This window comes from Alternaria ventricosa, assembly GCF_023758065.1.
Source record: "Alternaria ventricosa strain BMP 2768 chromosome Unknown scaffold_4, whole genome shotgun sequence".
Taxonomy (NCBI): Eukaryota; Fungi; Ascomycota; class Dothideomycetes; order Pleosporales; family Pleosporaceae; genus Alternaria; species Alternaria ventricosa.
Window position 1 is genome coordinate 1023523 of NW_026055684.1, and position 15970 is coordinate 1039492.

Consider the following 15970-nt stretch of genomic DNA (forward strand, 5'->3'; position numbering starts at 1 on the left):
CGTCGTATAGCGAGTGTACGAATCGAAGGCGGGTGAGGTTGGAGAGCTGGAGCCGGAAACCCAAAGCGTTGGTAGTGAAACTCCTGAGGCGAATGTTTACGGTGGGGTGCAGCGGATCAGGAAAGCCAGGCCATGGAAGCGCGACCAACAAGGCGCTAGCTTCGTATACGGTGCACACACGCTCCTTCCGTTTCGACTCGAGGTTGGCCGCAGAGAAGGTGCGGGAATGACTGTTTTCCCAGCGCCGCCACGGCTATGATGCTGGCCTTAGCTGGCTGCACTGGCGAACAGGGCGGCATCCATCGCGTTAACAGCCCGTACTATCGCCAGGCATGGGCGCAACGTCATCGTCATGCCACTAGGGAGCTCTGTGTAAAGGAGAATTAGGGCCTGTTATGCTCAATCGTGATCCGGACGGAGAAGACGCGCATGTCACGGCATGTGATTGGCCCGCAAACACACTTTTAACAACTTCAGAATGCGGAAGTGCCACATCCCTAGCGCTATTGGCAGGACTGAGCAATATCAAGAGTCGACATTGCATCACATTGCCAGCATCAAGGAATGTTTCCCAGTATTACTACACATCAACATCTTCAGGCCAGCTGCCGCCCGTCTTTTGTTGAGGCCACCTGCTGATTAACGCGTTGTTCTTGCCTTAGAGCAGTGGCGCAGCCAGCAGACTAAATTTAGCGTCCTGCCCACTGTCGATCCAGGTTTCATCCCGCATTCGCAGACCACAATGCGAGTCTTCTGCATTAACATGCCTAATTTTTGAACGCGTAGCTCGGTGCGCTCGCGGTTGCTTCTACACAGTGTTTCTTGACTCAGTCAGACTTGAGCCGTTCTCAGCTGGGGTCTGTGTTAAGTCTCTGTCACGAGACATATTTGACGTGTCTGTCTACTCGTTCACATGCAGTATGTTTGACTGCTGTAATCATCATGTATCGAAAGGACCATCTGCGTCAAGAAGTGGGCGTCGACCAGCCTCTTTTGCAGCCGTTGGTCTTTCCCAGGGGCCGGAGAAGCTATGGTTCTACCCTTGTGTGTGAGTTCCAATCTTGGAGGCTCATTTACTTGTTCCTCGAAGCCAACGGTCCACACGCAATTCGGTGCAGTTGCTTACCACTATTCGTACCATCAAGGTATCATTTCATCAATCTCCTTGCTACGAAGACACAGGGTCGTAACAAAGATTCGCAGACCATCTCAGATGTGTTGATGGCATGGACGCAGAGATGATGCGTTTGGTCGTCCAGTGCGAACGACTTTGCTTGGCGCCAAGCACCGTGGACCGTCTCGTCATCCTGCAGTTCATCGCGGTTCTCAAACAGCCGTCGTGAGTTCGTGTGCGGCAACACAGAACCACTGTGACGGCTGGTCGGGACACGTCTGAACAGATCCGTACTACCCTACACCTTGGCAATCCCTCGCGTTCCTGCCACCCGGATTTCTTTCAGGCCGCACACTGTCTCAAGCTTCATCTGGCAGGTCCTGCAAATACAACATGCGCGTTCCATGGAACCCCGCTCCTATCAGCGATACCATCGTCCAAAAAGCACAAGTCCAACGTCTGCCCAGATGCCGGCTCAATAAAAGTCGGTTAAGCCGTGGAAAGCTTCCTTGGCATATGGCTAATGAGGCAGGTGCGTATCTTCAACCTCTTGGCAGTGATTGTGATGCTCCGCTCCGCATAGTGACGCCGCACCCGATAACCCGGACTACAAATTAGGTCCCAGTAGTCCGGCTTGATCTCACAGAAGTCTCTCCTGCACTTCTGACTTCTTGAATCCGTCTCAAGCTGTGCAGAAAAGATGGCAATCAAGAAGGTGCTCGTGGCCGCTGGCCTCTTGCTGGGGTCTGCTAAAGCCATAACAGTCGAGTAAGTCCAATTGATCTTTACGCACATTCATTCTGACGAAACTTAGGGGCATGCTTGCTGCACCTCGCAGAAGCACTGGTAACTTGAGCCCCAAGGGAGTGCGTCAACCAGCTTGTCTCGTAGAGCGGCCCGATGCTGACTTTATAGGACCGAGCTTTGTTCTCCGAGACGAAATTCAACTGGACGTCTGAGAAATCCAGCACTTCTTGGTACTTCATTGACACCGAGTCTGGAAACATCACCAAGGCACCCTTCGGAAGCGATGCTTCAGAGGTCGTGTGGGTCGGCGATACAGCGGACAGCATTCTCTACCTCAACGCAACCAATGAGGAGATTCCTGGAGGTGTCACTCTATACACGGCTGATCTAAGTGGTGACTCTTTCGAGCCAACTTTGGTGGCATCTCTACATGCTCCTCTTTCTGGATTGAAGGCTGTCAAAACCGAGTCAGGCATCAACTTTGTTGGCAACTGCCTCTCATACGAAAGCAATGGAACTGCATACAACCCTGAGCTCGTTACTGCCCCAAAGAGTCTCGGACAACTATATGACAGTAACTTCGTAAGGCATTGGGATTACTACATCACTGCCGAACGTGTTGCTGTCTTCAGCGGAGTTCTGAACGGCGGCAACGGAAGCTACAGCTATGGTGGCGAGCTCAAGAATCTTCTGTACGGAATGAACTATACTGTGACGCGCCCAGAGAGCCCTGTCCAGGGTTCTTCAAGCGACCCGGGTGACTATGATCTGTCTCCCGATGGTAGCATGGTTGCTTTCCGTACCAAATCCCCAGATCTCCCCAAGGCAAACTACACAGCCAGCTACATCTACGTTGCTCCATTTGACGGATCCGCGGTCGCTGTACCAATTAACGGGCCTGGCACTACTGCCCCTGAGACAGCCCAGGGTGCATCTGGTGCTCCTGTTTGGTCGCATGACGGCAGCAAGCTGGCATACACACAGCAAGATGGCATCGATTACGAATCCGACAAGTACAAGCTTTACGTTGCGGAGATTGATGGTATGAACAGCAAAGTCCGCTCAGTCGCCGAAGACTGGGACTCCAGCCCAACTGGTCTCCAATGGAGCCCTGACGATGTCGACCTTTGGGTCACTTCCGAGTTGCACGCTTCTGTTCGCTTATGGCTTGTTCCCGAGGACGCGCCAGCCGACTTCACACCCGTCAACTTTACCGGTCCCGATACAGTTCTTTCCGACTTCGGTGTTCTCCCCGACGGCAGTGCTTTTGTCTCGGCAGCGGCTTCCTGGACCAGCAGGATGTTCTACAAACAATACCCTGGCCAAGACAAGCATGTTCTTTTCACTGCCAACGAAGTTGATCCCGAGCTGGAGGGTCTCACGCCAGACTCTGTATCGAATTTCTGGGTCACCAACGATGATGGCGACGATATTCAGACCTTTGTCTTTTACCCTACTGACTTTGACCCAAGCAAGAAGTACCCTCTCGCGTTCATCATCCACGGTGGACCACAATCTACTCAGGGAGACAACTGGAGCGTGCGATGGAACTTGAGGACCTGGGCGGATCAGGGCTTCGTTGTTACTGCGACGCAATTCACCGGATCGCCATCTTACAGCCAAGCCTTCACGGATAAGATCCAGGCTAACTGGGGAGGAACCCCGTACACCGATCTTGTGAAGGTCTTCGAGCACCTCCGCGACAACGTTGACTACGTCGATACTGACCGCGCAATCGCCGCCGGCGCATCATTCGGCTGCTACATGACAAACTGGGTGCAAGGCCATGACCTAGGCCGCGAGTTCAAAGCCCTCGTCTGTCACGACGGAAAGATCAACCAAGTAGGTTCCTACGCCACCGAGGAGCTATGGTTCATCCAACGCGACAACAACGGCACGGTCTGGAACGACCGCGCCAACTACGAACTCTGGGACCCTCTTGCCCATTTCGCTAATGCCAGCACACCCGAGTTCATTATCCACAACGATCTTGATTACCGTGTTGTGCAGGCTGAGGGACTGCAGACGTTCAACATCTTGCAGAGTTTGGGTGTGCCATCGCGCTTCTTGCATTTCCCCGATGAGGGCCATTGGGTTACGAGCAGGCAGAACAGTCTTCTCTGGCACAAGTCTATTTTCAACTGGATCAGGTACTACGTCGGATTGGACGAGGAACTGTCGATGGATGGCGTTATCACGCAGTAGTTAGCTTCCGAGAGTAAATGACATTTTCGCCATGCGCAAAGAATGCGATGGGAATGCATTGTTCGGTTGCCTATGACGTGCTTTCTTGTTCGCGCATTATCGTGAGTGCATCTTCAAGAACTAGCTGCTTCGGGAAGGCGCTTTGGCTAGCTTGGCGGCCATTGCACCCTAAGTTCTTTCTTCACACCCTATACAAGAGAAACCCCAAACACTTACCCCCTAGAAGCTACATCGCCTTGATATCCTATTGTTGAGTCTAAGTACTAATGTATGCGGCAGCGCACCTTTTCCTTTCCTTCTTTGTATAAAATCCATCTCACGTGGGGAACATCTCTCCGTGTCGCAACCCGGGCCAATGGGTTACACCGAGCAGCCTCGACTGCTGTCCAGTTTTGGAGATGTCTATGCAGACGTGCAGCCACAATGGTGGCGGCTGATGCCCCGCCTGTAGCTGCTTTTCACCCTCAGCTGAGTTCCAGGCTTCCCCGCCAGCGCTAGGCTTGGTGCTCTCACCTCAACGCAATCCGCTACACACACCTCGCCTACTCCATATCTTATCCACGTTACTCAACTGTACGCGCGTATTTGTGAGCTTCTACTAGCTGTGCTGCGCACTTCGTTAAGAGTCCACTCATCCGTACTCAGCCTTGTCCGCTTCATTCTTACAAACACTGCGCGTCTCGTGGTCTAATGACGACTTCAATTCCATCAAACAAGTACCATGCTTTCCAGCATGCACCCCTAGATCATTCACGATCATCCATCCGGCTCGTTAAGATCAGGCCTGGTCTTTCCGCAGAGGGTTTCATCCGCTGTAAAATATCGCACGCAACAATCGACGCCAGGTATACATGCTTATCCTATCGATGGGGAGACGAAGAGTCTTCTACATCGAGGACTATTCTCTTGAATGGAGGGAGATTCACGATTCGTCAAAATCTATACGACTTCCTGCATTTGGGGTGCACCGAGCATCAGTGGTCACAGGTCACGCAGAGGAAGTACTGGATCGACGCCTTGTGTATAAACCAATGCGACACACGTGAGCGAAACCATCAGGTTGCTCAAATGGGCAACATATATGCTAGTGCGCGACGTGTTCACATATGGCTTGGGAGGACGCCGGACGTTCAGCGCATATCCAAGCTGTTCTCAAGTAATTTCCCAAGAGTCAGCAAGCGGCGCGAACCTCACAGGATGCAAAGAAACATGCAGCTGATTGGAAGACATGTGTTGCACAATGAGTACTGGGACCGAGCCTGGATCGTTCAGGAAATTGTTCTCGCGCGACGCGTGGTTGTGTCTCTCAATGTTGTCACACTCTCACTGGTACTGTTTTGCAGGAGGTTAAGTCAGCATCGTCTCGACCTTACAGGAACGCCTTTCCAGCAATTCGAAGTTTCTCGGCACAGGAATGCACTACAGGTGCTAAGAAACACAAGTCTACTGTCTTTACTTGGTCGCTTTCGCGACAAACATTGCGCTCTACCAAGAGATCGTGTGTTTTCCCTACTCGCAATGTGCCATCCGAGGGAACGGATCTCAGCCGACTACGGCAATTCATGGACAGACCTAGTCGTACAAATTCTTGCAAAGACCCAGCATATACCATGCCTTTGTTCAGCTGCACTTCTAGCGAGAAGTCTTACGCCCTTCGATCGATCAAAGCCAGCCGGTACAGTTCCTGCCGTCGAGCCAATGCTGACGTTTGACATTACGGACGTGTACTCAAAAACCATCAATATGTTATACGAGCAGAAGACGTATGACTCGAGCGACATAAACTTTGGGCTTAAGTGGTCTCCGGAACAGGAGTTCATTGATGGAAGACCTTGTCTAGACGGACTGTTGAGTGCCGTAAGGAGTGTGATGAGGAATCCTGAAGGTTGGGCGGGCACATACGTTCCGCACGCGTTCTATGTGAAGACTGCTTGGCCAGACACAACTTGGGATGCTTGGAAGCGTGATGAAAGGGGCAGAAAAACAAGGCGGAGCTTGGTCAAATTATTGCGCGTCTTCTTGGAATCAGATTCAAATATAGCTTACAGACATCTGTTCAAGCGCATGGAGACGACTTTGTACTGGTTCAACTTCGCACCCGGATGGTATATGAGAGCAAGGGAACATCAAGACGACACTGTCACTCTGCGTGTGTCCCTCAGCGCTCTGGCCAAGCCATCAGACAGTGTATTTGGCACGTCGCTGTGTGGCTGGCAGGGCGACGAGAGCTCTTTGAGTAGAGAGGATCAGTTTTTTAGGCAATTTAGCGTATACCATCCACCAAACAATCGATGAGGACAGATATCGCAACGAAAGCTGTCACTTGCGAGTTCTCTAATGTAACTTCTCCTGTCCGCACCGTCTTGCCAGAGTAGGAAGTATGTCTTGTACATTCCATTAATTCTCTGGGGCAGCCAGTATGTTGACTCCTACACGGCCTGTGACACAAAGTTTCATCTCAAAGTCTCGCCTTCTCCATGCGCGAAGCCGGATGCCTCTCGTCAATCTTCGGCAGCTTATCACTCCACGTCCTCCCATTCCTCATAAACACCCTCCTCCAATCGGTCGGATTCAACGGCGCCTGATCCCACCTCCTGCCTCTCTTCGCACTGACCTTCGCTCGCTTCTCTTCCGCAATACCACTAGCAGCCGCGACCTTCTTTCCTCTCTCCGCACCAAAGTTGCTGGGGATCGCTTGACTAAATTCTTTCGCACTGACTTCCAGTAGCGCCTCGGTATCGGCTTTGATCCGGTCTGCAAGGAGACGGATAGAAGACTCAGCGCAGTGAGCGGCGGCGCGGCGTTGCCAATATTCTAGAAAACGATATCCATGGCCGATCATGCCGCACATCGCGCCTGCTGAATGGAGGAAGTGGCCGTTGCCGAAGGAATCGCCTGCTACAATGCCATTAATGGCCACGCGGGCGTCAGCACCAATGCGCTCAACGAGGCTGAAAGGTTTGGGGCCGTAGACCATGGCGACTCGGCGGAGCTCGTCTGGAGATATTTCCAGGATGAGGGAGGCTTGCGAGATGTAGTAGTCGTAAAGGAGGAGTTGATAGGCTGCGAAGTATTCGGTGGAGTCTTTGCTGGTCCCGGCACCGACAAGACCGCGTTCGACTGGGCATAGTGAGACAAACTCAGGTACCTCGACGATGAGCCAGGAGACCCTTGGGTCGCCTTCGTGGCCTACAGCAATCTGCCGTACCCATGATTCGTTGCCATGCTTATCAAATTCGGAAGCGATACGACGACGCAACCGTCCGTCAACGAGAATATTGAATTGGCCAGCGACGAAATCTGCTTGCGCTACTTTGGCACCTTGACCATCGCCATGGTCTACTTGTACGTCGTGCTGCTGGAAGCCTAGTTGCTCTGCTTCACGGCAGTTGATGCCTGTGGCGACGCTGAACAGCTCCGGGACCCCAAGATCGATGAAGTCGCTTCCTGGTGTGCGGATTCTTTGGAGATCGTTGTGATATTGAACTTCGGTAACCTCTTCGATCCGAATTTGGACGCGACCACACGTCAGATGGACTAGACCACTTCCGTCCTGTACTACGCGGTGTTTTGTGAAGAGGCGACATCTGGGCGTCTTGCTAGCGTTGAGATCGATCTTCTCGAGCGCCTCGAGATAGCGGCGGAGAAGAAGCTGGATGGAGAATGCCGCAGCTTGCCACGTCGAAGGTCCGTCGAGGACTTCTCGCATATCGGTACGTATTTTGGTCGGGCAGGGGTGCTCCGGGATAGAGGGCGGAGGCACAGTGGTGACAGTGCGATGCGGCTTGCCGTTCTTCCAGCGGTCGTCGATGTACTCAATATTATGGATGTTGCCGACCATATGGAGTTCCTTCTCGTATCCCTCGATGATAGCTCCGGGTATGATGTCCCTAGATTTGGTCATGGGATGGTAGAACAAGTCTGCCAGACTAAGCAGTGTTCCATCCAATCTCTTCGGAAGGTTGTCCAGTCCGTATCGATCCAACATCATCTTGTCGATAAGGCCTAGCTGATGGTACATGTCTTCACGAATGTTCCAGTGCACTCCTAGAAACGGGTCGCCGCGAAGCTCAACACCAACGGCACGGCGGCCCATGGCTATAGCCCACAGCATCGCCAGCATGTTTGCGCCTCCAAGGCCGATGGCAACGAAATCGGCATCTTTGACTCCGGATAGCGTGGTTGAGCGACTACCGCCTGGAACTTTGGTGTTCTGGGTCCGTTCTTGAGCTAGGTATTTAGTCGTAGAATAAAGATTGCTATTACTGGAAGCCATTGGGGCTAAAATGAGGTTCAAGTCGAATTGACAAGTGCGAACAAGACGGGCACAGCACTTCTTCAATGGACTTGAAAACCAGCATCCCCGCTGAACCATTCCATGCGGGACGGGGCGTTTACGTTGCAGAGGTGACTTACCGTTCTGGTACATCTGCCCCGTCAAGACCCTGGATGCCTACCATGCTGAGTCTAGGTTCCCCACAGTTGCTAACTCAAGAGGAACTAATACAGTTCGCATCTTGCCCATGATATTGGCGGCGTGGGGCGAGACGCTGCCACATATCGTTTATTGGCGCGACGATATATGTGCCCCTACAAGCGTAAATCCTGCCATGCATGTCCTGCACGTTGTGTGGTAGTTTCGGTGCGACGGGCCTTTCATAAAGTCACCCGTGAAGACCGTTGTGGCATTCCCGTCGGAGCTGTCATGGAAGCAACTACATCTGGCCGTGTAGTATCGATAGTGAAAATCCAATCGACTCTGGCTGAAAACCTGTGCGGATCCTACAAGTGACAACCAGGTGTACGACTGTGACGGTGGTTTTTGAACGCCTCCACGAGCGCACGACGATAGGGTAGCGTGATCTAGAAGCGGGATATTATGAGCTTTGTGCTAACGATGCATGAAGCACATCCGGAGTAAAACCTTCTTTCCCCCTCACAAGGCGGGCTAAGCAAGGCGATGTATTTGTGACAAGCGCCGCAATCAGGTGGGTATGTTGCTCAAGGCCTGCCACGCCATCTAGAGTGGAGCCTTACATCCATGGGTGCAGTAAGCGACGCATGCAGCAATCAATGCACCGTGAAGGCGGGGAGTCTGCCGAGACCAGGAACGATCGAGGGCGCCATCGCGGGGAAGGGATGTTGTTGATTCAGAAACGGATGTGACAGCGAGCTGTACACAGTATACGGTCGCAACTTGTTCGGGCAGCTGGTCGCCAGGGGACGAAGGGTTGAGGGTGACCGGGAGCGACAGAACGGAGATGTGCCACGCTTGGCGCTAAAACACGCGTCCGAAGCACGGAACGCGCTCTTAGCTCGATGGACCCGGCATCGACTGCAACTTCACAACCGAGGCTTAGCTCTTACAATCCCGCGCCCTCGTTCACAATCAGTCGCAACTGTACGTTGCGATGCTTAATAGCGGATTCGACATATGCATCCCTCATCTCCCACGTGGGACACGCCACACGAAGTCGCCACTACTACGCATCCCTTCTACCGTCGGATGTATTCAGTCTCTCAGCAACCGCCTAGTATCTCATATACTTCAACATGCGATCTGTAAACGCCTGGCTAAGCACGAAAATCAGAGGCCATCGCCATTCCGAGCGAGGCCTTACTCCGGTCTTGTTCCGCGGTTCACTATGATGCATAGATGACTACCCACTCGACTCATAACCATCGCAAGCTCCGTCCCTCCTCAAGCTTTACAGTTGTCGACTTTCGAGAGTCTTCCACTATGAGACTGTTGCAACAGATCAGCATCGCGCTCCTCGACCGACGCTTATAGTCTAGACCGTCGTCCGCAACACACCAAGATTACCACGCGCCCGACCCTCCACAACTTCGCTGTTGTGCCTTCCACACTACGAATACAGTCTTGCAGCACGCTGCTATTTCGCCGAATACACGCTCAGCAGGGGTAATGCCGCGCCCTCTATCTTGGGCGACACGGATTCATGTGGACTTAGCAGCTGGAAAGCTAGGGAATTATGGGGACATAAAATAATCAGGAAGTCCTCTGTCGGACTGGATGCCATTGGATTGCATAGGGAATGCCTACGCAAGAAAACCCGGCGGATGATCATCATGGGTTCGAACTTGCGAACGCTCCTACACTCGACAGGGTCTTCCTCTCTCGTACTGACACGGCTCAGAGTGTACAAACGTGTCGTGAAGAGAGAACTTGTCTCGATCTACGAGCGCATGTGTACACGGCATCCATCTCCCGAAGCAACTACCAACGTCAAGGTCTGCTTTTCCCGACCGGTAGGGACAACAGGGTCATCCTTCGGGACAGTCATGGAAGGGAACATTTGCACCAACCTCGCTACGGTATATCCCGCCTCCAGTAGGGCAAATCCTTGACCCAGGCAAACTCGTGGTCCACCATTGAAGGGAAGATACCCGTAGCCTACGTCTTGCAGCAGGGCCCCATCTTCCCATCTCTCGGGGCGGAACTCGAGCGCATCTTCTCCGTAAATGTCTGTTCGTCGATGCATAGCGTATACACAATAACCGACAGCCTCGCCTTTTCGAACCAATATCGGCGATGTACCATCCGGACCTCCTCCGACAGGAAGCGTCGTTGTTTTGAGTGCTGCACGAGAGTTGATTGGCACGGATGGGTAGAGGCGAAGTACCTCCTTCAAAATGAGATCAAGATATCTCATCTTCTTCAAATCCACCCGACTTGGTTGAGGCGCATGCTGTCCGAGGCCTACGACTGTCTCTATTTCCGAACGTAGCCTTTCCAAAACTCTAGGGTGACGGACTAGCAAGCGCAAGGTCCAGGTGAGGCAGCATGCAGTTGTGTCTCTGCCCGCCAGTAAAACGTTGAGACACTGATCGCGAAGTTCCTTCTTGTTCCGAGTTTCTTGGATGAGCGCGTCGATAAACACATAATGCTTCTTGTCCTCGGCTTCTGCTTTCTCGGGTTTCGTGCTCTCCGCATTGTCCAGTGCTCTCTGAATCGCGTCGTCAACGAAGCGATGAGAGGTCTTGCAAGCTTGCCAGAATTCGGGAGTACTCGCAAGCCAGTACAACTCTCCCAGCCTGCCACGATGAGACAAGTAATCCTGGCCCAGATTAAAGGCTGCTGCAAACTTAGACTCTTGTCCAGCAATGTCGCTGCTTTGCAAAGAGCTCAATGTTTTCCCAAAGAGCAGGAACGTTGTCGTGTCGAAGGTCAAGCGAAAGAACAACGGTTGGAGATCAACATTGCTGTCGGCATGAATTTGATTGATGAGGTCTTCGACTGACGTTTTCATCTCCACGAAGTTCTGGTAGCGATTGGAGGTGAATTGGGAACGGAGTAGCTCCCGCGAGTGTCTCCATGCTGCACCGTCTTGGGTAAAAATTCCGCTTCCCATCAATGGAGCAAAATGCTTGGGTCGGAGACCAAGACTGAAGTCTACCAAAACGTCAATGCCTGCGCGTGTCCTAACTACGCGGTTTTGACTAACCTTCAAACTGGGTAGAGAGGATTTCTTCGACGTTCCGTGGTTCAATGGTATTGATACTGCGAGCCCCGACTATGCAGTGTCAATGCCGCAGACTTCGTCGTGTCTTTGATGACTCACGCAACTGCTGTTCATGCGTCGGACCGCTTGAGTCCACCACGTCTAAGAAAAACTGTAGAATAGTCTGCGCTCTTGCATGCTGCCCCGCCTTGAAGAGCAGATCCAAGCCTTGTGGCCACTTTGCTGCCCATTTGCGCGGTGCTTTGCACCCCATTCGCGCCGCATATTGGTCTTCCTCCTGTTGAATATCAGCAGCGCTATCTCCATATTATCAATCACGCCTACATTGCGCTGCCTTCGGCTCTTCCGGAATTTTACAATCAGCAGGACGAGGACGACTAGACACAACGCCGTACTTGTAGTCGCCATGCCACTCAGCTCGATGATAGTAAAGTCAAAAGATCGATTGACGATATGTGGTGCAACTACGGAGCGAATACGACGCTTTCACCGTAATAACCTTGCCCGCAGATTGAAATCTCAAACACCGAGTATCTGGGCAAACGCCTCAGGTTTGTTGTTATCGGCTGACTACATATATCGGTCAGCGCACGGTACCTGCAACAGTGGCATGTTGTTGGCCGTTGGCTGCGAGGCGCTTTGTCCGGTGTTTTGTCCAATGGGAAGATCATGATGAAGCCAACACTAGTGTGTTGGTTAAAGCTTGGCGTGTGACGTGCTCCTTGCCGCAATGACTTTGTTGAAGTAGGCACCGGCGATCGAATGGCTATGCTGCTGATAAGATAACGCAGAATATAATGAGGAGGAGATAGAGATGCAGAAGAAGATATCATGCAGGATGCACCCATCGCCGGGCTATATCGAACCACTGGAACTTCCATCGAAAATTGACTACCTGGCTGATATGACAAACAACAACTACACGCGTCATATTGCCTACTGGAGTTCGGCAAGCGCCAATGCGTTCCTTGAGGAAACGATCTCGCAATGCCGGTCGAGCATCTTGTTCGACATGCGATCAAGCTTTTCTCCTCTTACTCAAAGGCTCCACAAACATATCCCCTAGTTTATACTCCAATTCTTCTTTCCTAAGAACTCGGAGGTGACCGGCAATATCACTACCCATCTTATCACCCGACAAGACCGGACCTAACCGCCTCTGCGATCTCTCAAATTCCGCTCTCGCTTTCTTTCCCAAAATCTCGTAACCTGGTCGCTTTCCCGGGCTGATCTGGAGACAGTCGATCACTAGCTGGTGCAAGACATTGGAATACATCGCATCGTAGCCTGGAACGTCTGTCGATGTGAAGGTAGTACCTTCTGCAAACTGGAACGAAGCTTTGATGCTGTCCTCGCATATCTGATCCGACCTTTCTTTGCCAAGCGTAGTATGCATCAGTTTCCAGATAACCATCCCAAGCGACCAAATATCTGCTTTGGCGTTGACAGGATGATGATGTGCTGCCTCTACGATGATCTCCGGGGCTTGGAATCCTTTGGTGCCCCAATCGTTTCTACCCTCTAAAACATCTGTATATGGTGAGATCGTTTTGACGACATCGTAGTCAGCAAGGAGAGTCTTTGGGTAAGCTAGGTAGGGTTCCTTGGAGGTACTGAGAAAGATGTTCGCTGGCTTGACATCTAAGTGTACCATGCTACCTTTGAACTTCTCCCTGGGCTGGTTCCCACCTCGCTTTCTTTTCTTTGTCTTTTGTCCCTCTTTTCCGACTTCTGGGCCATGCTCTGCTCCTTCCGCCGTTTTGTCCTCGTCGAGCGTCTCTCCACACACCCCCGTGTTTAGGGTACATATGGCATCGGCCAGCGCATGAAAGACCATCCAGATAAACTGCTCGGGAATTTGCTTGTCCAGATTCTCTTCCTGGTAATAAACTTTGAGAAGTTCGCTCAGATCTCCGTGCTCGGCGTAATCAGAATACAAGCGATACGTCAGCGTACCCTCTTGTTGAGAGGCTGCCTGAATGTGATGGCAATGATCACAAAGCTCCAGTTGTCGACTGATGTTGTACTCATCTTCGACAAAATTTAACATTCTCTGCGAGCCGCAACGTATCTTCTTACATACCTTCCTCTAGCTAATGTCAGTAACGTTTGGCGATGTAAGGGTTGATGAAGATACTAACTTTCAATATCCTACCGGTTTCATCGCATAGCACGTACAAGCATACCACTGTGCGCATCTCTCTGGACCCGCTAAATCTAGTACGAGAGTCCATCAGCGTCTTGCACCATTGCCATGCTTGCGTTGCGTTGTTATGTGGTTCGTCGTGGCCCCTCTTCCTCGTCTGGTGAGGTGCTGCTCTACCAGTATCTGCTTCCGTAAGACCAACCCTTGCTATTGCGATCTCGCCATCACTAGGCTCGTAATCAGATTTCTCTGTCTCGTTCGATGCTTCCGGGTTATCGGCCTCAGCGGGTGGCGCTACGCCATGCAACGGGTCTTCTATGTCGCGAACATTATCTTCTGGGGCTGCCGATTCTGCCTGCTTACGGCCTCCATTGATCACTTCTTGGGGACTGTCCCTAGAAGACTCTTCTTCGCTCTCAATCTCACGATCTGACGCATGGCTGACCGCCCCAGATGCGGCACGGTTGATGTATTCCTGTTGCGCCGTGGATGCCGTCTTATTCCATACCCGTGAAAGCACACCAGCCCCATCAATCCCGCCCTTGTACTCCGTTAAGAATAGCAGATATCCACGCCGCGCATCGTCGTTGGGTAGTGCACTGAAAAGCTCATTGTATCTCTGCGTCGAGCCGTCAGGTAAAGCCAGCGGATCTGCCATGTATGTGGTCCAAAGTTATTTTGCGCAGTACCGAAGGTAGCTCTTGTTTTGATCACAAGAACGCAAAAAAGAGGCATTCTTTGATTATATGCTCCTTGTCTTAGGTCGATAATGTATCGAACAAAGGCTCTATACTTCATTGTTCGTGGTGTGTTTGCGGCCACACCCACATCCTGATCTTCGAGTAGCTAGCCCTGAAGACACATCCTACAGACCTGAATCATTCTAGACCATGTGTATAGAACGCAACGATGAGATTCTGTGTATCAGATGATGACTTTCATAAAATCACGGCCAAAGATGTTCGGTATCGGTCGTTCATAATCAGGTAAGAATGTCCAGCAGGTAAATACCTTGTACACCTAGTTCCTGTCGTATGAGGGACACACGAATACACCATAGTGAAGGTCTGTATTTTGAGTGAGCATCAAATTAATATCTGCATCCAAATTCGTCTTGGTTTGGCTCGTGCGGGAGTGATGACTGCCTGGGTGCTGCATCGATCTCCTCGCATACCGATTGACCCTGGACCTTCACTTGACTACCTAGGTAAGAGGGCGTTGCACTTAAAATCATCTGGAACAGCAGATCAGAAGCTAGCTGGAAACGATTTTCAGATTACCTTTGGTGACGTAACACTCATATTAACATGGAAGGCACCTTCCTCAAGGTTGAGCTCTGCTCCCCAACACGGCAAGCGCCCCTCACCTCCAATTTTCCTACGCTAATCGCTCTCTGTCTTCTGGCTACACTTCTGGATATTATGAAGTAAGACACGAAAGTTCGTCTATCGATCAGTGCGAGCGCAACGTTGCCGCGCGGTATTGTCAACGTCGCGCTTTCCATTCGACAAAGATCTCGGTCCAGCCCCATCACTCCTACCCTCCACATCCAGTCATGGCGCAAGAGCAGATGAAGAACACGCGACAGCGACCTCTATCAGGTCCATTAATGCCTTCGCAACAACGACTATTCGTCGGACCTACCCCAAACATGTTGCCGTCCAAATTTCCAGCCAGGTCCGAACGAAATGCAACGGGCGGCCAGGCTTTCCTGCCTCCCATGGCACCACATCACTGGCCTTCTTTTCCGCACCTCAATCATCCATTCGAAAATTCATATCCTGATCTCACAGCCCGACGCCGACAACACCCACTTCCGTTCAGCATGTCGCGCAACGAGCATAACGTCGACCTCAACACTGGCGCAAAAAGAACCGATCTAAAACCACCAGCAACACCAATGCAAGGCAGTGGTTGTGCAAGTCCCGCTGATCAGCGCCATGACTCTCTGATTAAGGGAGACACTATCCACGTCTCGCCCGCACCGCTTCCGACGGGCTGGAACGGTAGTCGTATTCCATCAAACAACGTCCCGAGGAAGGCGCCGCTGGCAGCTCGCTCTCCAGATGACATCTCACCATTCATAGCGAGAAAGATACCGCCAACGAAGCAACAGAGATCTACGAGTCAACCAAAGGCAACTCCCGGCCCCTCACAAGGCAGCCGAGTACGCCAGCAGAAGTCGTTCAATACGCCGCCGTTGGGTACCCCTAAGAGAGGACGACCGCGACTAGACGATGGAGTTCAAGATAATAACGCAGCTGGTGGGCTGAG

At 51.9% G+C, this 15970-nt stretch overlaps 4 protein-coding genes across 4 annotated transcripts; 1 reads left to right on the top strand and 3 right to left on the bottom strand.

Moving 5' to 3' along the window:
* Positions 1-1814: 1814 nt before the first annotated feature.
* Positions 1815-4066, top strand: J4E93_003017 (uncharacterized protein; the record flags this gene model as incomplete). Its single annotated transcript, XM_049340957.1, has 3 exons — positions 1815-1882; positions 1929-1980; positions 2030-4066. The coding sequence occupies 3 exons, from the start codon at positions 1815-1817 to the stop codon at positions 4064-4066; spliced, it is 2157 nt and encodes a 718-aa protein (XP_049201839.1).
* A 2458-nt stretch (positions 4067-6524) lies between these two features.
* J4E93_003018 (uncharacterized protein) lies at positions 6525-8342 on the bottom strand (the record flags this gene model as incomplete). The annotated part of the gene is made up of 1 exon (XM_049340958.1): positions 6525-8342. One exon carries the CDS (start codon positions 8340-8342, stop codon positions 6525-6527), a length of 1818 nt encoding a protein of 605 aa, XP_049201840.1.
* A 1921-nt stretch (positions 8343-10263) lies between these two features.
* Positions 10264-11337, bottom strand: J4E93_003019 (uncharacterized protein; the record flags this gene model as incomplete). The annotated part of the gene is made up of 1 exon (XM_049340959.1): positions 10264-11337. One exon carries the CDS (start codon positions 11335-11337, stop codon positions 10264-10266), a length of 1074 nt encoding a protein of 357 aa, XP_049201841.1.
* Positions 11338-12568: 1231 nt separating this feature from the next.
* J4E93_003020 (uncharacterized protein) lies at positions 12569-14354 on the bottom strand (the record flags this gene model as incomplete). Its single annotated transcript, XM_049340960.1, has 3 exons — positions 12569-13525; positions 13634-13639; positions 13737-14354. The coding sequence occupies 3 exons, from the start codon at positions 14352-14354 to the stop codon at positions 12569-12571; spliced, it is 1581 nt and encodes a 526-aa protein (XP_049201842.1).
* Positions 14355-15970: the final 1616 nt, after the last annotated feature.